General features: G+C 37.1%; 1 protein-coding gene across 1 annotated transcript in view; it reads left to right on the top strand.

Moving 5' to 3' along the window:
• Positions 1-5,665: 5,665 nt before the first annotated feature.
• LOC141290894 (sterile alpha motif domain-containing protein 11-like) overlaps positions 5,666-21,727 on the top strand; it is a 74,713-nt gene continuing 58,651 nt past the window's right edge. The window contains exons 1-2 of the mRNA XM_073823038.1: positions 5,666-6,741; positions 8,071-8,162. Coding sequence (XP_073679139.1) covers positions 6,285-6,741; positions 8,071-8,162 — 549 coding nt within the window. The 5' untranslated portion in view covers positions 5,666-6,284. The remainder of the gene's footprint in view (positions 6,742-8,070; positions 8,163-21,727) is intronic.

Here is a 21,727-nt window from a genome sequence, read left to right as displayed (position 1 = left end):
AACTGTGATCTCTGAAGTCCCTCTGGAGAGTCCATTTAAAATCCAATAGAAGCCTCCTTTTATGAGAACCTGTAGAAAATGCAGATGAAGGAAAAACATCAGGCTACATACTCTATTTCATTTTGACAGACTATGTTTATTATATTATTTTTATTATTCTAGTGATGATTTAGTATCATTGAGATACCAATATAGTTTCATTCATTTTTTTTATTTTGAATCTGTTTTTATTTTTAGATTTTCATTTTAATTCTAATTAAAGTTTTATTAAATGTGTTATTTTTGTCATTTTTAGTAGTTTTTTTAAACATATACACTGCCGCTTAAAAATTTGGGATCAATAAGATTTTAATGGCTTTTAAAGATGTTTCTTATGCTTATAAATGCTGTATTTATGTGATCAAAAATACAGAAAAAACTGTAATATTGTGAAATATTATTTCAATTTAAAATAACTGTTTTCTATGTAAATGTATTTTAAAATGTAATTTATTGCTGTGATACAAAGCTACATTTTCAGCATCATTACTCCAGTCTTGTCCAGTATCACATGATCCTTCAGAAATCATTCTAATATGCTGATCTATTATCAATATTGAAAACAGTTGATCAATAAAGGATTAAAAAGAACATTTATTTAAAATAGAAAGGTTTTCTAACAATACACTACTGTTTAAAAGTTTAGTCAGTAAATTTTTATCCTCTTTTTTAAAGAAATTAATAATTTAATTGATCAAGGATGTCTTAAATTTATTAAAAAAAAGTGATAGCATAGATTTACATTGTTAGAAAAGATTTATATTTTGAATAAATCACAGGTTCCTAAAAAATAGTAACTGTTTCCAACACTGATAATTCTAATAATAAATCAGCATATTATAATGATTTCTGAAGGATCATGTGACACTTAAGACTGGAGTAACAGCTGATGAAAATTCAGCTTTGCATTACAGAAATAAATTATATTTTAAAGTATATTAAAATTATTTTATGTTGTAAGAACATTGAACAATATTACTGTTTTTTCTGTATTTTTGATCACAAAAATGCAGCCTTGATGAGCATAAGAAAACATAGTCTTACTGATCCCAAACTTTTCAGCGGCAGTGCATGTCTGTATAGTTTTAGTTTTAGTTATTCAAGTTTGTTAACGTAACGGTTTACGATAATGTACGATAATGTTAACATTATTTAACTACAGTAGTTAACATGAAGTAAGAATGAATAATACTACTTCCGCATTTATTAATTTTTGTTAATTTCAGCATTTATTAATGCATTATTAAAATCACAAGTTGTTAGATAACATTAGTGAACAACTGTATTTTTTTAACAAAGATTAATAAATAGTGTAATAAATTTATTGGTTACTGTTCATTCATGTTAGTTAATACATTAATGTTAACAAATGACACCTTACTGTAAAGTGTTACCAATGTTTTTATTACAAGTAACAATTTTTTTAATGTTTTTGATTTTATTCTTACCCCAATAAGAATAATAATATTTATAAAAAGAATTTTATAGTACCAGTTGTTTTGGACTCTATACTGACACCTGTTGACATGGATGTATGAAATGTATTTAGTACCTCTTGTAGCTTTTCCTTTTTGTGTCCACATGTTCTTGCCTCATACTATGCATACATACAGACATACATATTTATTTATTTTACTGTAGCTGTGCCAATTGTATGACACAGCTGGTCATGTGATGTAAAAATGGCGACCTTCTAAACTGCTTTTTCTAGAAGACTAGATAATATATGATATTGTATGTCTTCAATCTTCATCTCATGTGAACTTGCATAATTTTAATGGCATTTCCCCAAAGTGCTGTTCATTTCTTTATTTGTAAAACGTATTACACTTTTAATTACTCTCGCTGCATTTTTCACTGTTTTAATGTTGACAGGGGAGAGAGAGAGACGCTGTTTTTTCCAATATGGGCAGGCCTATATATTTTTCTGCTCATGTCTGAAAGGCTGGCTCCAAGCATTAGGGGTGGGCTCTCGCTCTCTGATGGTTTTCCAGTGAGTATTTGTCAGGTCAGACTGTGCACCGCCCGGCGGTCTCCGCTCCTCTCCCCGGGTTATTTATTACCTCTCTCCCCCGCCGGCAGCGCTGTGGCTCCGGGGCCGCTGCCAACAACGGCGCGGAGGCGGGGATGACTGCAAGGGGGTTCTCCACATCCGACAGGACTGTGGGCAGCGACCTACGCTGAGAGAATACGGAGAAAACAAAGTTATTGACATGAATTAGACTGAAGTAGTTGTTTAATAATAGGCAGAGCATCTGAAAACAAAATCAGAAATATACTGAAAGTGATGGTGCTATTAATCATTAAAACAATCATTTTGGTTTTTGGTAATGTACCAAACCAATAATATGTACTTTATTAAATACTGGCCTGCTGTATGTATTTTGTCATTCATGTGAAATTATAAGACAAAGTATCAAAATGATATTCCTCATAGATTTGACTTGTTTGTAGCTTTAGCTACCAAAGAGCAATAGAAAGAATAGAAATTCAGAAAATTTACTTATCAAAATTGCAATATCAAATAGATGAACACAACTCCCTCCTGCTGTCTTATAGATATTCATAACTATAGTTTAGACATTAAACTTAACATCATTTACATATGTGACCCTGGACCACAAAACCGGTCATAAGTAGCACGGGTATATTTGTAGCAATAGCCAACAATACATTGTATGGGTCAAAATTATCGATTTTTCTTTTATGCCAAAAATCATTAGGATATTAAGTAAAGATCATGTTCCATGAAGATATTTTGTAAATTCCCTACTGTAAATATATCAAAACATAATTTTTGATTAGTTATATGCATTGCTAAGAACTTAATTTGGACAACTTTAAAAGCGATTTTCTCAGTACTTTGATTTTATTGCACTCTTAAATTTTAGATTTTCAAATAGTTGTAACTCAGCCAAATATTGTCATATCAATGGAAAGCATATTTATTCAGCTTTCAGATGATGTATAAATCTTAATTTCTAAAAATGTGACTGGTTTTGTGGTCCAGGGTCACATATAAATGTATGCATAGGCTTTGAACCAGAACATATATTATTACAGTGATTATTAGATCATAAGATTGTGTGAGAGGAAGGTGACCTAAACTTTATCTAATAAAACGCAGAGAAGTTTCTTCAACATGCATGTTGTGAAATGTGAAACTGAGTGGGTGGGACTTTCATTTTGATGAGCAAGAGGAGGATGCCACAGGACTTGTTCTGCTGAACTGCCGATAATGTGGGGGCTGAAAGTTCAGGGGAAGCCGTCCTGAACCAAACCTGTGGGTTGAACGCTGAGTTTGTCATCTGTAAATTTAGGGGAACCCCTCCTTCATAAATAGAGTCCCTCATGACTCACTAGTGGTTATAACATGGGGTGCGGGGGCAGGGTATCCCCGCGGGGGATCCTCACACTTGGGGTTTCAGGGATCTCCTGAGGTCTTGGAGAACCTTTGACCTTTAGGTTGTTTCCAGTTTTCTTGTGATATGTCTTAGTGGGGGCGTTTTTTTTTTTTTTTTTGATTACTAGATTGAAATGATGCATAAGAAGTTTGAAGTCTCAGGCTTGTAAAATCAACAGTGTCTATGTGTCAGTGTATATTTGTAATGTTTTTATCATTCTTGATTATTTCTAGCACTCATGATGAGCCATTAGCTGTTTGTGCACCTCTGGTACAATATTTGACATCAACTAGAGAGTCATCTGATCATCTTTGATTATATATAGGCTACATCTTATAATAGTTAGGTCAAAATCAAATTAAAGTGTGATTAAAAAGAACATTAAAAAAGAAACTGAAAGTAAACCTCGCTGTAAAAGAATGGTGATGTTCCATGTAAATAACACTGTCAGTTTAATCAGATTTATTTACAATAAATAGGAGGTTTCTAATTGCTTTTGTAATGTTGTTTACCAGTAACTGTAAGATTTGAAAATGTTAAATAAATAAATATATATTATGTGTGATCCTGTACCACAAAACTAGTCATAATGGTCAGTTGTTTTAAATTGACATTTATACATCATCTGAAAGCTGAAAAAATAAGCTTTCCATTGAATTGTATGTAGGATAGGACAATATTTGGCTGAGATACAACTATTTGAAAATCTGAATTCTGAGGGTGCAAAAAAATCATGAATAATGAGAAAATCGCCTTTAAAGTTGTCCAAATTAAGTTCTTAGCAATGCATATTACTAATCAAAAATTAAGTTTTGATATTTACGGTAGGAAATTTACAAAATATCTTCATGGAACATGATTTTACTTAATTTCCTAATAATATTTGGTATAAAAAAATGATCATTTTGACCCATACAGTGTATTTTTGGCTATTGCTACAAATATACCCGTGCTACTTACTGATTTTGTAGTCCATGGTCACATTTTACAGCCACCCTGTTATATTTGTAACTTTGTGAATGCATTTTTACTGTAAAGTTCTGGCAGCCACAGCCTCCTTTTTTTTTTTTTTTTTTTGCCAACAAGGCCACAGGATGACTTAAAGTTCAACATTTATCAGATTAAAGATTCAAAAGTGGCCTTTCTGGCAACTTTCTGTATTAAAAAACATAAAATGTCATCTAGATAAACACAAAATGAGCTAACAAACAAGACTGAAGTAAATGGAGTAAACCGGAACAACTTTTGGTGCAGCATACTATAAACCAAATACATAACTAACAACAAAAAGTATGAAGAAATTATTAAAATTGTGTATTTCTTTTTTTAAAATTAATATTTAAGGTTATTATTTATGTATTTAACTGTAAACTGCATTTAAGCCCTATAGTAAAAAAGTAATAGAATGTATTTATTTTATACTCAGTGTAGTTCAAATCTATATACATATTTACTGACATATCACTCAAGACTGATATAAAAATTGTAATTAATCTTTATTTGGAGTACTACTTGTGCACAATGCGCATTTCTTAATATTAAGCCTAAAAATGGTTTAATGTCACTATTGATGAGGATTGTATGATCGTTAAATAATATCGGTCTTTAAATGCAATAGTTCCACTTTAGCACAATCAAATATTCTTAAGTATATCTTTAGTTGGACTTCAGGACTACTTTTGCACAATTAAAGTGCATTAAGTACAAAATTAGTCGTTCCAATTGAGCAAACTTTACATATACCAGTTTAGTATACTAAAAGTACAATTGCAAGGTATTTTTGTGAAGTACATAATATGTAAATGTCTTTGTAGTATACTTAGCATTAAATAAATTAAGTACATTTTAGTATATTTATTGTTCACTAACTTACAGTAATAGTTTTTTGTAATTATCTTTTGCTGCATAATATGGTATTTTGTATATTATTAACAACAAATCTTTTGATTAAAAATAAACGTTAACCGAATAAAGGTATGAGAATGGAAAATAAAGCCTAAATCAAATGATTTCTGTGAACTTCACGCAGTGACGGGAAATGGTGATGCAACCTCGTCCGTCGCGGACCCCCTCGAGTGAGCTCGCACTCGCGCTGCCTCCGCTGTTTAAATGGGCCAAGTTTGAGAAGCGGCGGAGAGTGCAAATCTTGTTTGGTCTGGGTCTGTGAACTAAAGCGTGACTTCAGCGACGTATTAGGGGTTAAAAGAAAGAACGAGCGCGAGCGGAAAAAAAAAACAAAAAAACAAAAACAAAGTCCCATTAGCGCCAGGCATCATTTGCAATCGAAAAGGCGCACATAGATAGCATAATTATCTCTATCCTCGTCAGATATGAAAATGCTCCGAGCCAGAGCCAGTCTGGCTCACTACCCACTGTGCATGTACTACTGAACTTTTAAACGATCTACCCTACATATATACACGGTTTAATATTATGTGTTAAAATATCCTAGTCGTATGGTGTCCTCATTAGTTTCTGGACAGAAATAAACTTTGCAGTTGACGGAGGAAATAAACAGCTAAGTTGCCATAGTGATTATTTTAAAGGAAACGCGGGATAAACAATCATTAAAGCACGCTCAGCGCTAATATCTGGCGGAGATGTCAGGCATTAGTCCGATTAGATGTGGTGGGCAGGAGCGCGGGGAGACCCGTCATGCGAGCAGTGCACTGAGGAGAAGAGTGAAGTGGTGAATGGCTGAACTTAAGCGCTCTGCTGTCAGCCAGCGACGCGGGAGTCGTGCGTAAACACACCGGTGCGCCTGGAACTCCGCTAAGAGGGACACAAGTTGGGACGCATGAACTGCTAATCACTCGTTACCGGCGCTCCGCTTCGGGTAACATGCCTGCCATCAAAAAGGAGAGACTGGATGGAGAAGACATGGCATTAGCCGCCTTCAACCAGCCCGAATACCTGGCCCCTTTAAATGCCACCGCTATCCCCGTGGTGACCCCTCATCCGCCGCCGTACGATCACATTTTCGCCCATCATCAGCGCGCGTACTTGGGCTTTCGCGACACCGCGCTGCATCAGCAGCACCTTCACCACCACTCGGACGACTTCATGCTGGAGAGCTTCTCGTCTATCCCGGACTTTCAGCCGTTTTTCGACAACGGGGAGCCTTGTATCGAAGTGGAATGCGGGGAAAACAAAGCACTACTGTACATTAACAAACTGTGCCAGGGCAGCAAAGGGCCCTCCATCAAATACCGGGCTGAGTGGCTCACCCCAAACGAGTTCCAGTTCGTCAGTGGAAGAGAGACAGCCAAAGACTGGAAACGGAGTATTAGGCACAAAGGTAAGTCAACGCCGCTTGCAGCCGAATGGATATTACTTTTGAAATACGCGTTCATTTAGCCTCCGTCGTGTTCGTGAATTAACACAACGGCTCTTTTTAGGGATAAAAATACGGGTTGCTGAACAGCAACTACTTTTAACGCATTGAGAAGAGCTCTCTGTGCTTTGAGTCCAACGGCTTTGGAATCGCGCTGTTGGGAAAAAGGGTGAAAAGTCGTTTTTACGCACGTGGATTGTACAGCTATTAAAGTAAAGGAACAGATTTTGACTTGAATTTCAAACTTTTCTGACTGAAGTGCACTTCTGTGTAAAGTTGTTTTTGTAATCAAGTGGAGTAGAGCAGGATTATGACACCGTGGCACATTATCAAGCAGTTATGGATTAAGCAACTTGTTTTTACTAAGAGTTCAACCGGTACACTTTTCTGAGGTATCAAACTTGATGTTATATTATGTGTAGTAACGCTATACTGAGATATGTTTTTTTTATCACTGTGTCGTAATAACATAGTTATGTCTATTCTATTCAGTCTATGACTTTGCAGCGTTTTAACTCGATTTGTTTATCAGTTAGCGGTCGATAAGTACAACAAACATATCTCTGCAGGTTGTCGCTGATTTTTGCTTTACTAATTATAAGACTGCATTTGAACTTAAGTTTTTGTCCTTAGTAAGTTGCTATTATCACTAAATCGTAAAAGTTTTAAAAATCGATTTATAGTAGGCTAACTATATTGTTCGGGTAGTGAATGTCTGAGGTGTTTTTGAAGTGCAGTACATCAGGATAAAGATACGGTGGCACATTATCATATGAAGCAGCTTGTGTTTACAAGATTTCAAGTGGGAAAATGCCATATTTTGATAAGTTACAGTATGTGGAATAACTTTGTGCTGATGTACCAGCACATCTGAAGACTTTTATACAGTTTACCTGAGTTTATTTTCAGAGGTTTCAAGTCTTCTTTCGGACAAGAGTTCATTTTGGTTAAGGCTAATTTTGTATGTGTGTACTCTGGTTATTACTCTTGGTCCCTTGCTATAAATAAAATGAACGTCCTTCTAAGACACTTTTGTTGCACGGCGACACTGTCCCACGGATGAGTTTGACAGATGGGTGGATGACTGCAGGAGTTGTTAAAGTAGGGGTGCATTTGGTATAGTTTCGCTGGAGTCATAAGATGCAAGTCCATCTCTTTTAAAAGCTGGTTTTGTTTCATGGTGCTAACATGAAATGAAGTCTGTATTTGAATTCTAGATTGTTTTGTACTCCATGTGTACATATGCTTTTACAAAAAGCTAAAAGGTTGATGATTGTGTTTTAATTTTTTTAGGGAAAAGTCTGAAGACACTTATGTCCAAAGGGATCTTACAGGTACATCCTCCAATCTGTGACTGCCCTGGCTGTAGAATTTCATCTCCTGTGGTGAGTGTGCATTACTAATTTTGGATCAAATGTGTGTTATTTTATATATCACTTTAAATGGATAGTATCCAAATTATTTCTTCAGCCTCATGTTGTTATAAAACTGTGTGGCATTCTCTGTTCTAAAAGGAGATGTTAGCAACTCAGTCACCATTCACTTTCATTGCATAATTTTTCCATTCAGTGAAAGTCAGTAGTGAGTGCCTGACATCTAACAATAAAGACTAAATGATAGCAAAATTGTCATTTTTAGATCAACCATCCCTTTAAAAGTTTAACTAATGTTACGGGATGACAAAGTTTGTACATTGTCACTAAAAGTTGAAATTGTCCTGTATGTAAAGCATAAAGAGATTTTTGAGCAGAGGATGACACGCCACTGCTGATGAATTACACGGTTTGATGCATTTTTCTCTGAATTGCATTAGAGATGTTAAGAAGGGACAGTGACTCGCTGTTAGCGCTGTCACGGTTGTTTCTCAGAAAGTAAATAAAGACCAAGTACAAGGAAATGTGAAATGGTTGGAATTGATTGTTTTGGTTTGTTGGACTCCGAGCTGCAATGTAAGGTCACAGATTGTCTGTAGCAGATGTTCCAGCAAAATACGCCACACGCTCCTTATTTTCACTTTTCCAGGACGCTTCATCGATCATGTAGACGACGAAACTAGTTCAGTGTCCGTGAAGGTCAGAAAGAAATTGGGAGTAGTTGAAAGATTCATCTCTCCAGAGGGCATTTTTGCAGGATTTTTTTGCTCCGTTTCTGTGACATGGCAATGTCACGGACAGGGATCATATCCTGAAGTTAATCAGTAATATTAATAGATGATGTATGGACTTTCATATCTCTTTATTCTCACTCTGTCATATCTCCCACCTCTGTTAGAACAATCAGCTTTGTGCATTGTGTGCGAGTGCGTGCAGCGAGCCGGCTAGCGGTTGACTGCTTGCAGTATTTGTCCACACAGGTGCTGTGTTTTTATCTGAACTGAGCGCGTCTGTTGCCGCCTCTAACGGTTAATCTGGAGGGGAAGGGCGTAAGAGGCTTACTGTGCTACTGAACGTAGCTACCGGTGATTACTGAGGCAGCGGCATGCAAAGCGAAGGCGCTTCAGATAAGCTGGAGGTGTTTGAGTGATGCAGGTAAACTACTGAGGAGGGCCTGAGCCAGAGCCAGAGGAGATAAAAACTTAATGGCTTAGTTGTTTGGGGCCCTTATATTACCTCTCACTGAGGGCGTTAGAATCTCATGGAGGCTGATTTTGAAGATGAAGTCGAGGAGGCTCGTCACAAGCTCTGGCTGATTGTTGTCTTATCATTCCCGAAGTGAAAGGGTTCTGTGGTGCCGTAGCATCTGATAGTGTTCGGTTGAATCAAACCCTGACTGAAATTGTCTTGCTTTAATTGGTTTAACTAGCTTCCATCTGATTATTTCAAATCACACGTAAACTTCTTTTGAAGTTTGAACGTTTACTTTGAAACAGCTACAGCTTCTTTTAAGTACTGTGACATCATCTGCAGCATTTCTGATCTTACTACTTAGTGCAATGGTTGTTGCATTTCATCTTTAATGTGCACTTTTTTTGATATACCATATATGTGATTATGAACTGTCACAGTTATCTTCAAATCTGGTGGCCCACTTTTATATTCTGTTTGAGTAATATCCGGGTTTGCAGTTCATTCATTTATTGTTTAAGCTGTTAATATGTTTCATGTTCACTCATTCCCCTATTTTGCAGTATGCAACTGCTTTTTGAAGAATAGGTTGTACTGTGTCTTTGGCCTTCTTTTGGTTTCTCCATTAGAGGTGAAATTTGCAGGTTTAGCACTACTAGTGGAATTGCAGAGTTTTATTTAAAGGGTTAACCCAAAAATGAAAATTAGCCCATTATTTACTCACCTTCAAGGCATCCTATGTGCATATGACTTCCTTCTTTCAGTCAAATGCAATAGGAGTTATATTAAAAATTGTTTTGGCTCCTCCAAGCTTTATAATGGCAGTGGGCAAGTGTTTCTCTTCAACAGTCCAAAACAAGTCCAATAAAGTGCATCCATCTATAATAAAAAGTGCCTCAAAGGCTCTAAAGAGGGTGAATAAAGCCCTCCTGTAAGTGAATCTATGCAGTTTTGTAAGAAAAATATCCATATTTAAAACATAATCACTTTAATCTAGCTTGCAGGGTCATTGCACACTGAGTCTGAAATTTTTGTATGCGCTTTTTCGTTTTTTTTTTTTTTTTTTTTTTCATATTCGTCATCTTTTCCTATCAATAGGCTGTTTATGGATGCAAAAACGCAGAAAATCGAACCTGATTCAATTTTTTTTTTTTTTTTTATGACGGATGAAAGTTTTGGAGGCAGTGTGTAAACTTGATTGACATATTGTGAGGCCGTATTTTTTTTTTAACGTGCAAATTTTTTTTACTCACTATGCAATGGCCTACAGTTGTACATGGAAGCAAGTCTTGCAAAAACCAGTGCTTGTTTACAGGAGCAAAGGAAACAAAGTTTCCTTGCTTTAGCAAAGGAAAACCAGTCTTGGCTTATATCGAAATCCTCCGACATTTTTCTTTACACATCCTCGTGTTGTATTTCTAATTCGTGACCATTGTCTTGTTTTGCTTTCTTCACTGCGCGTCCACATTCGTCACTTCTGTGCTGCTCAAGCGACATCCTATGTCATCCTCTGAGAGCTGCTTCCGTGTACAACATTGAGCGCAAGCTAGAGAAAAGTGATTTATGTTTTAAATATGGATATTTTTCATATAAAAATGCACCGATTCACTACAGGAGACCTTTATTCACCCCCTCAGAGCCATGTGAGGCACTTTTTATTATGGATGGATGCACTTTATTGGACTTGTTTTGGACTGTTGAAGAGAAACACCTGCCCATTGCCATTATAAAGCTTGGAGAAGCCAGAACAATTTTTAATACAACTCTAATTGCATTCGTTTCAAAGAATGAAGTCATATACACCTACAAAGCCATGAGGTTGAGTAAATAATGGGCTAATTTTCATTTTTTGGGTGAACTAACCATTTAATGTTTAAGTGGTACAAAAAAGACACACTTCACCTTTAATGACAAAACAACTGTTTGCAAACAACTTCACTTGCCTGCCATTGGTCTTCCAAACAGGTAGCCATGTCCCAAACACACCTCATTGGCTGGATTCAATGTTGCTCAAATCAAGATAGTGTACACATAGTGAAGATAGTAGAAATTAGGCTTGACGACTCCTGTCACTCTACAATCAGATAAACACTGACTGTGCATAAACACTTTCTTTTAAAAACGCTCACTTTCACACTATATAAATCTTCACACGTTAATGCTTCTGTGTGAGAGAAATATTAAATGTTGAGAAAATAATTAACACCTTTCCCTTTCACTGTACACAAAGTTTATCAAGAACTTCTAACTTTTTTTCTAAGAGTAGTTTTCAGTGGTTGTCCGTTATATCTTACTGTTTTTTTTGTTTGTTTTTTTTTTCATTTCAGCAAGTTGGTATAATTCGTTTGCGGGAAGAGTTATAGGAAGAGTGTGAACAATAAACCATAGGCTTAGTACTTCTTTAATAGTTGAAATTGACAACTGTATATGCTAATATGGTGGCTCTTAGTTGACACAAAGGTCTTGTAAGGTGCCATGTCTCACGTCAGTAATGTTTCACATCAACCAGGCTCACTCTCAGTTTGGTTGTGAGCCCTGAAAATGAGGAGTCACTTTTTTACAGAATGTGTTTATTAGTCACTTCAGCAAATAAGCTGTGCATGTAATGCATTTAGCGTGAATGTGACTTTATGAATGTGTATTCTGCTTCTGTTTGAGTGAAGGTTTTATGAGTTAACATTCACAGATCTTAGAAGATTAAATGTAAAAACAAGAACATGTACAAAACAACAGGTCCTATCATGCTGTATGCAAATGAATATGGCAAAATGCTCTGTGCTGGTGTGTGCACTCAGTGCCATTCATTACTCTAATTACTGCGTAACCGCATTTTTATCGTTTTTTCGACCCTCAGCAGCTATATCCCAGACAAACCTACACTTAGGTGAGAAGTTTTCTTTTCTAGGTTATGAGTTCATCCTAACACCTATCTTAGGTGTGATATGTGACTGTGGACCTTTGAGTCGTTGTAGTTATTGTCCTCCTGCTAATAAATCATATGTAGATCCTAATGAAGCTTGCTTGATGACATCGTAGCATTGTTTGCTCAGACAGATAAATGATCGTGTGTTGTTGTTCCTTTAAGAGTCAGAGTCATTCAGTCGGCCTGGCTGTTGTCTCCCAGGAGAAATGTGCTTCCTTTCCCCTGTTTTTTCAGCGGAACTAGTGGAGGCTGGCAGGAAATTACACTCCGCTTCGTCTCGTAAATATCTCTTCAAATCTGGGCTTCCCCCCGCTGTGTCCCGGGTCAAGAAAAAGTTGTCACTGGTTGGGGGGGGTTGGGAACAAGGTTGGTTAAAAAACATGGAAGATGGTGATGTCGCAGACTAAACATTTTGGAGTTGGTCCTTCAAAGAGAACAATCTCAGCAGTTGTTGATGTATTCATTGCACGGCTGGTAAGCAGCAAGAAGAAACTGGACGTGGATGGAATAGTTGTCCCGAAAATGAAAAGTCTGTCATTATTTACTCACCCTCATGTTGTTCCAAACATGCATGCTGTTGTTTTTCTTGTGGAATGCAAAGAAGACATTTTTGAAGATCTTGCAGCTCTATCATTGCAATAGTAGTCCATAGTGACCAAATAAAAAAAAAAAAATTAAAAACTAAACTTCTATCATTAATTCTACATCAGAATGCCATACGTGCATCATTATACTCTTGTGAATGCACGACGAAAAATATTCTTGTAGCTTCATAACATTATGGTTGAACAAATGATGTCACATGGGCTATTTTAACAATGTTATTACTACCTTTCTGGGCCTTGATTTTGTCAGTTGCATTGCTTTCTACTGTATGCAGCAGGGTCAGAAAACTCTAAGATTTCCGCAAGAATATCTTAATTTGTGTTCCGAAGATGAACAAAGGGGTTTGGAATGAAGTGAGGGTGAGTAATTAATGCCAGAATTTTCATTTTTGAGTGAACTAACCCTTTAAGTTGTTATTCATGGATAATCTTTCTTTCTGCAAAACGTCTGTATAGACTTTTTTGCAGTGTTCTACGGAAGAAAGTGCTTAAAGTCACAATGAAGTGCAAATACTGACGGATCTTTTTTTCCATATTGTAACATACATCCAAGTATAGTGGATTATCAGTTTATTGATCAGTTGTTGATGGGATTTTAAGATGTGGACGTTGCCCTCAAAAATTAATGTGACTTTGCAGTCAGTTGTATAAAAGGGGCAGAGTTTAAGTGAGCCAAATAATTGGAGAAGTCCTGCATATGTCACCAGAGAGTAGTCCAGTGTTTCATTGGAAGATCAGTTATGACATTTTGACAAGGTCAAAAAAAATTATAAATGAAAATGCATTCAAGGACGACTCTGTGAAAAAAATAAGATCTATAACATACATACACAAGTTAGGGTTCCAAACATGCGTGCTGTTATGTCACTGGAGAGGAGTCCAGTGTTATATTGGAAGATCAATTATGACATTTTTAAAAATTAAAAATAAAAAACACGCATGGACAAATCAGTAAAAATAAGAGAAGGTAGTTCACCAAAAAATGAAAATTCTGTCAATAATTACTCACCCAGATGTCATTTCAAACCCAGAAGACCTTTGTTCATCTTCGGAACACAAATTAGGATATTTTTGTTGAAGTCAGAGAGCTTTCTGTTCCAAAAATGTATGAAGGTCTTACAGGTTTGGAACGACATGAGGGTGAGTAATTAATGACAGAATTTTCATTTTTGGGTGAATTATCCCTTTAAATGGACAGTTTACCCAAAAATGAAAATTCTGTCATTATTTACTCACCCTCATGTCGTTCCAAATCTGCATGACTGAGTTTCTCTGTGAACCATAGAAGACAACGTTTTGAAAAGTGTTGATAATCAAACACGAAGATATTTCTCAGAATATCTTCTGTCATCTTCCACAGAAGAACAGAAGTCATACAGGTTTGGAACGACATTAGAGTGAGCAAATAACAGAATTTCATTTAAAGTAAATTATCCTTTTCATGAGATGTCATTCTTTTATTTCAGATCTTCCACTTTTCTGTAGGATGACGTGGTTTAAACGGCTTGTTTACTCAAGTAATTGAGGTGTCGACTGTGCGATTCAAATTCACTAGAACTGCGTTAACGGCAAGGTAATTAGACAGTGATATTTTCGCTGTGGAGCGTGTGGTATTAGGTGAGGTTTGTTAGCGTAGACCAACGCTCATTTGGCAGAGCGTTGCTGGAGGGCTGGGTACGGGCAGGAATGGGGGCTGACGCCACACAGTCTCACAACAGCTCCCTCGCTGTGGGGGGTTAGACTCGATGTGTGCGCGCGTCTGTGCGCCGTACGAGGGTTTGTGTAGCGGTGTGTTTGTATCCCTCACATGGAGCCGAGGCTATGCTGCTATGGCAACGGCAGGATCCCTCCTCAGGACAGCAGCGAGCAGCCAGGCAGTCTCTGCAGTGTGTTGCATTCATGAATTAAAGCAAATTAGAGCCCACTAGAAAACCGCATCGAACTCACAACAGGCTTTTTCCGTTGATTTTATTAGCCGTTTTTGCTTCAAATGGTGATTGCGGTGCCGCAGAGATGAGCATTTGCAAGCGCAGTAACATCTTCTCCCAGTGACAAACAGGTGAGATGTTAGTTGCAACTAATTTTGTTTGTGCACATCCTAAACTGCCACATATTGTTCTGATCATATGGAGATATAATCAGGAAATGTTGACACTGAAGTTGGAGGAGTCGGTTACAGGAAAACAGTGCAGGAAAGGTTTACAGGCAGGTGGGGGACGACTATTTGTGTGTGTGTGTGTGTGTGTGTGTGTGTGTGTGTGTGTACACTAGTATCAGAGCTGGGCGTGTCTGTGTGGGTGTTGGTGGGAAAGGTACAGGGCTTATCTATCAGCTCACGCAGCTGATCATTACAAAGCCACTGCTGCTATATATGGACGCACTCCTCCCAAATGTCAGTTTTTACATACGGCTGACCCAGTTCTTCTCTCAACTGTTCAGATACAGTTAGATACCATCCAACATCATTTTCACCCAATAAAAAGTACAGTGTCATATATAAAAAAAAAATTTAAATTCTTGTAGAATGATATTTTATTAAATAAAATTGTTTGAAATAATATAAATGTGTTTTTTTTCTCATTTGTTTTCAATTTGATTTTTAATTTAAAATCTGATTGACTAAACTGGATTTCAAGAGCGCTGATATTTTGTTCAAGCACTGCTTGCATTGCTTTTTTGTGTTTGCTGCATTCTGGACAAGCTTTCAGTCTCTGGGCTGCTCAGCAACGCTTATTAGTTGATCCTCCTTTGGATAGAGAGAAAACAATATTATGTCTCAAATGTAAGTTGCTTAATATTAACTTAGCACTGCATTAAATGAATCAAAACTGACTTTATAATGTTACAAAAGATTTCTGTTTCAAACCCTGCAGGCACACAACGTCATAAAATGTATTGTATCATAAAATGCCATACAATGTATTTTTGGCTTTTGCTACAAATATACCCATGCTACTAAAGAATGATTTTGTGGTCTAGGGTCACATTTGTTGTTTTTAGGTTGTGTAACCAAAATCCAACTTTAAGTCCACGCCAAATTGACGTCAAATACTGATATCAGTCTGATTTTCATTTTTAACCAAAATGCTACGTCTGTCTGAAGTTGGAGTCTAACATCAACCTGCTTTTATATTGATGTCCAGTGCCTGGTGGGAAATAAATACCGTTCTTCTAAAATTTTCTATTTCTCGAAGAATCTTGAGAAAAGAAATGTTTACAGTTTCCACAAAAATATTAAGCCTGGCAACTGTTTTCAAAATGATAACAGGAAGAAATGTTTCTTGAGCACCAAATCAGCATTTTAGAATGATTTTTTTTTAATGATCATGTGACAGCAGAAGCCATTACTCTAGTCTTCAGCTTTATCATCACAGGAATAAATTATTTTTCAATATTTAAAAATAGAACCGTTATTGGGGCCAAAGCACTGCAGTGCGAGGACACTATTATAATTGCTCAGTTTCTCCAAAATCAGTCGCATTTTTGAGGGCCTAAACATCCTAGAAAACTCTTGAAACTTTGCCAATATGGCAGAAGTGACGAAAATTTACATATGAAATAGGTTCAGAATTAGGTGTGGGAAAATGGCTCAATAGCACCAGCTATAGTGAAAGTAATGACGTATTGTCAAGTATGGTGACCCATACTCGAAATTACACACATACACACTTTCAAAAAAGTGCACCTCGAGCTACGTTTCACATACATGTACGAAATTCGGTAGACACATGTAACACACCAACACCTACACTGTAAAAAAAATTTTTTAATCTGTAAAATTTAAAAAATGGCAGAATTAATAATTAGCCAGAATTTTACCCTAAAAAATACGATAGCAACATTTTAGGTTTTACAGATTTTATTTAAATTTACAGTTAAATACCATAGTTTCATTAACTGATATAATGTTAATATACCAACCCATTTAAGTACTAACATCTATTTTGTACTTCATACACTGATAACCACTTAAAGCAGGTGGTTGTGAGAAAATTACATGATGAACCAAAGCCCATCACAAGCAGCTTTTGTGTGTCATTTACACAAATACTAAATACCACATGAAATGAATGCAATAAACAATAATTAACAACATTACATGTAACATACAACCCTAATGTACACAACTGATGAGAAAAAACTAAGAAGAAGCAGTTAAGAAAAAATATAAAATGTGAAATGTAAATTATACGTTCTTTTTCCACTTCCAAAAACGGTATACTACCGTAAAATTACATGTAATGTCCATTACAAGTTTTCACTGTATATAGGAAAATACCGTTAACCAATTAATAGGTTATTACTGTAGCATTTTTACAGTGTACAAAAAAGTCTCCTGGAACAAATTGCAAAAACCAACAGGAATTTTCTATGCAAATGTTGTTGTTTTTGCCATTTTCAGGCATTGTACTTTAACAAACCTAGACCTAGAGGTTTAATATTAAATTATAATAATATTTCACAATACTACTTTCCACTGTGTTTTTGATCAAACAGTAGCCTTGGTGAGCATAAAATATTTTTTTAAAAAACTTTAAAATCTTATCATCTTACTGACCCTAAACTTTTTAAATATTTAATAATTGAAAAAAAATGAAATAACACTAATGAATTTGTTTTGTAAGCTTTATTTCTAAGCCTTGGCTTACTTTATCTTAAATGTGGCCTATACATTTCACTTTTCCACTTTTCATTCATGCGTTCTCAGTTCCAGCTTCTATATTTTGACTCTTGGGAGTGTGTTGGAGTCAGTACCTATCCATGGAGGTCTCCTGTGGCTGTCTTTTTTGAAGGGAGGGGGGATCCAAACGCAGGCAGAGAAATCTTGGCATGCATGGCTGGACTGCCACTGACCTCCCCGCGCCGGGAAACGCTTCACTGGACTGACACAGCCCGCTCAACCTATGGGTCGGGGGGAAGTTGGGTGGGTGGGGGGGTTCTGGGTGCGGATGGGAAGTACACTGCCCTTCAGCTTTCTCTTACTTACCATATAATTTACTTCCATTACTGTTGTATCTGTGGCAACAGTGTAGTTTATAATTTGGTTTGGTGGAAGGAAGTTGTGTGCCAGTGTTTGCCAACTGTATACAAAAAAAAGTTGATTAGATCAGATCACGTGGATGTAACTGAACTCCATGGCAAATTTGTGGCAAGAAGAAGAAGTGTGCACGTGAAGTATTTATCATTTCCTTCCCTGAGTTATCGAATGTGCCAATAGATTTAAGTAGGCACATTAAACCCTGCCACACCAACCCACATGCCCCCTCCCCAGCTTGTGCCAAGTCTGCCCAGCGTCCCGCCTCCACACTTACGCTCGGCGTGGTTGCGGCGCACACACACAAACACACAGAGGTTAGAGCAGACAGACGCGTGACTCATTAGGCATTCGTCCCCCGGGGACAGTGCTGGGGGAGCGCGCCACAGCTGCAGGAATGTCATGAGCTGCTACTGCTGTGCGCAAATGTGTGTGTGTTTGTGTATGTTTGTGTACCTTAGCAGAAGGCTAGCGCACCTTTCAGAAAACACAGCGCCAAGAAAACGTCTCTTGGCTTTTCCATATCATCCTTACTGTCTGAGCCAACAATAAAAAAATGTGAGGACGCCTTCAGAACTCAGAAGTAGACTGAAACGCATTATACGGCAGATTATACACCGGATAGATCCGGTCCCGCTGCTGATTAGTCACTACAGCGGTCTAGTTTAAAATGCACAATATGGTAACAGCTATGACGTGAAACACCTGTTCACCATATCGCTGCCCATCACCTTAGAGACTGACTATTAAACTTGGCGTTCTGGAAAGGGACTGTGTTCTGTAGAAGTTGCATAAGAAAATAATGTTTAATAAAAAATTGTCTTTTAATATTTTTATTGTTTAGTAACTTTACAACTGGCTCTCATACCTTATTATGGTCACATTAGACTTTAAGTATGTGAAATTAAATGCAAAATGGGATGTGATGTCATGCTCTTTGCTTCTGTTGTGTAAATGTGTAAATATACCATTTATTAAAGTTCCCAACAACACTTGACTTCAGCCAGGAGTCTGTGGCATTTACAATAGATCCTCTTTTGGTCATGCATCTTCTTGTCATATAAATTTGCAGGCCGGATTTAACTTTTGTATGCAGCGGAACGCAAAATTTCTTCGCATGAACTTGTTCCTGTCTCCCATATTCAACTCCATGCTCAAAGTTTAGTTTGATTGTGGCTACACTGTTGTGAGTTTTTAGGAAGAACCTATGCTACCGTTCAAGAGTTTAGAGACGGTAAGATTTTTTTCCTCCCCACTTTTTATTTGATAAAAATACAGAAAAAAAACAGTAATAATTTCATATCATTGTAATTTAAAATAATCAAAATGTCATTTGTTCCTGTGATGGCAAAGCTTTATTTATTAGCCATTACTTCAGTCTTTAGTGTCACACAAATTTTCAGAAATCATTCTAATATGCCGATTTGCTGCTCAAGAAACATTTCTTATTATTATCAATGTTGAAAACAGTTGTGCTGATTAATATTTTCAGTATTCTTGAATAAAAGAAGAGAATTTACTTAAAATAGAAATCTTTTGTAAAATTTTAAATCTTTACTGTCACTAGCAGGGGCGCCGCTAAGGGGGGGGGGGGAAGTTAGGACAAATTTAAGGGCCCACGCACTTTAGGGGCCCCCAGAGATCTGCTTTGGTGTGGTAGAGGGGGCCCAACCTCATATTTTGTCATAGGGCCCAAAATTGCGAGCGGCGCCCCTGGTCACTAATCACGGATCAGATCGTTTTTTTGGATCAGCAAGTAAAATTATTTCAGTGTAACTTTTCTTTCCATTTATTACTTAAAGCAAAGTACTTATGTGATAACACAGAAAAAACTCCTAGCATAACTAAGAATGATCAAACATACTGTTGAAGTCAAAAGTTTACATACACCTTGAAGAATCAGCAAAATGTTAATTATTTTACCAAAATAAGAGGGATCATACAAAATGCATGTTATTTTTAATTTAGTACTGACCTGAATAAGATATTTTGGATTTAGATATAGTCCACAAGAGAAAATAATAGTAGGAATGTATAAAAATGACCCTGTTCAAAAGTTTACATTCACTTGATTCTTAATACGGTGTTACCTGAATGATCCACAGCTGTGATGATTTTAAGACCCATCTTTTCACACTGAGGACAACTGAGGGAAGGTTAAAATGCTCACTGATCCTCCAGAAGGAAAAACGATGCATTAAGAGCCAAGGGGGTGAAAACTTTTAAACAGAATGCATCAGTGAGTGTTTGAACCTTCTGTAATAGTTGCATATGAATCCCTCAGTTGTCCTCAGTGTGAAAAGATGGATCTCAAAATCCATTTTGGTGTCCAATTTGGTGTCCTCTCTGTTTGGTGTGGATAGAAAACAGAATGCAAGTAATGAATTGAAATCTCTTTCGCTGCTTCTTGCGCTAAAATGGTTTAAAATCGCTTGATTGTGTAGACACGTGTATATATAATAATCTTTCACTCTAATATAATAAAATTTTGCAGTTAATCCGTGTATCCTGTGTGCCGAACCGTAGGGTCCAAAAGCAATCCGTTCAACCCCTAACTGTCACTTTTGACTAATTTAATATGTCCTTGTGGAATAAAAGTATAAATAAACTTGAACTGTAACATATATATTATTCTTTTTCAACCAGAGGTCACAGTGTGACTTTTTTATGCAACCTTGCTTGTTACAACCCTATATAACTTTGAGCAAAGTTTTTTCCTGGCTTGTTATGGCTTATCTAAGGGCAGCTTTACTGTGCTGTAATTCTGCAGTTTTCTTGCTCCCTCTTGTGAGGTCTTTTCTACGAGGAGACGGTGAGAACATCTCTCATAAGTTCGAGGCGTCTCAGCTCATGAGTTTTATGGGACTTGAGACAGAAACCCCAACCAAGCTGATTACTCACTTCGAGTTTACATGTGTGGTTTTATATTTACGTGTGTGTGTGTGTGTGTGTGTTTTGTACAAATGTATATATAGCACGTCTCATTGAAGGGCAGACATTAAGTGTGGGCGGTCTTATTCATAGAAATGCTGCTTAGAGGAAATTCATATTCAATATTTTTCCATGCCTGAGTGACAGAGTGTGTGTGAGGGTGTGAATGTGTGTGTGTGTGTGTGTATGTACATGTAGGCGGGAATCGAAGCCCAGGTTTTTTATGTTTTTGTTTTGAAGCACCCTCCCTGACTCCCTCTGTGCGGAAGTGTTACCGGAAATAGTGCGCAGCCGCCCCCGGTTCTGCGTCAGTTACGCCGAATAAAGCGAGGGGGCTGGACGGGGGCTTTCCGGGAGGACGTTGAGAAGGGTGGGGGTTGGAGAGGAGGAATGGGGGCAGGGAAGTGTGTGTGTGTGTGTGTGTGTGTGTAGAGGCCTGTCTCCGCTGAGGCTATGTGGGTAACAGCCGTCTCTCAACGCTAACTTTATCAGATAAAGCATCACCAGTGCCGGCGCACTTCATACGCAGCTTCCAGTGGCTGTTAACAGCTCCAAAACACATTTGCCGCATGAACATAATGTCACTAGAAAAGGCGTTTGTGTTTGTGTGTTCAGTTTTGTGGTGATATCATTTTACATGAGTTTATACAAGATTGTTCTTAGTTTAAATAACTTGGACGTTAAAATAAATCTGATACTTGATGCGGTGTTCAAACTAAATCATTTCAATCAAAATAAACAAATGTTCTATGTTAAAGTAGAAGATGCATAGACAAAATCTGCTTCCTCTGCAAAAAAAAAAAAAAAAAAGACAGTCACTCTGAAAAAAAAGTGTGTTCAGCCTGCCCATCCTCAGGGATGTTTTCATCTTTTTCGGCTTTTTTCCCTCCTC

This window comes from Garra rufa, chromosome 18, assembly GCF_049309525.1.
Source record: "Garra rufa chromosome 18, GarRuf1.0, whole genome shotgun sequence".
NCBI lineage: Eukaryota > Metazoa > Chordata > Actinopteri > Cypriniformes > Cyprinidae > Garra > Garra rufa.
The sequence above is the reverse complement of the archived record's forward strand: the minus strand, read 5'-3'. Positions and strand labels throughout refer to the sequence as shown.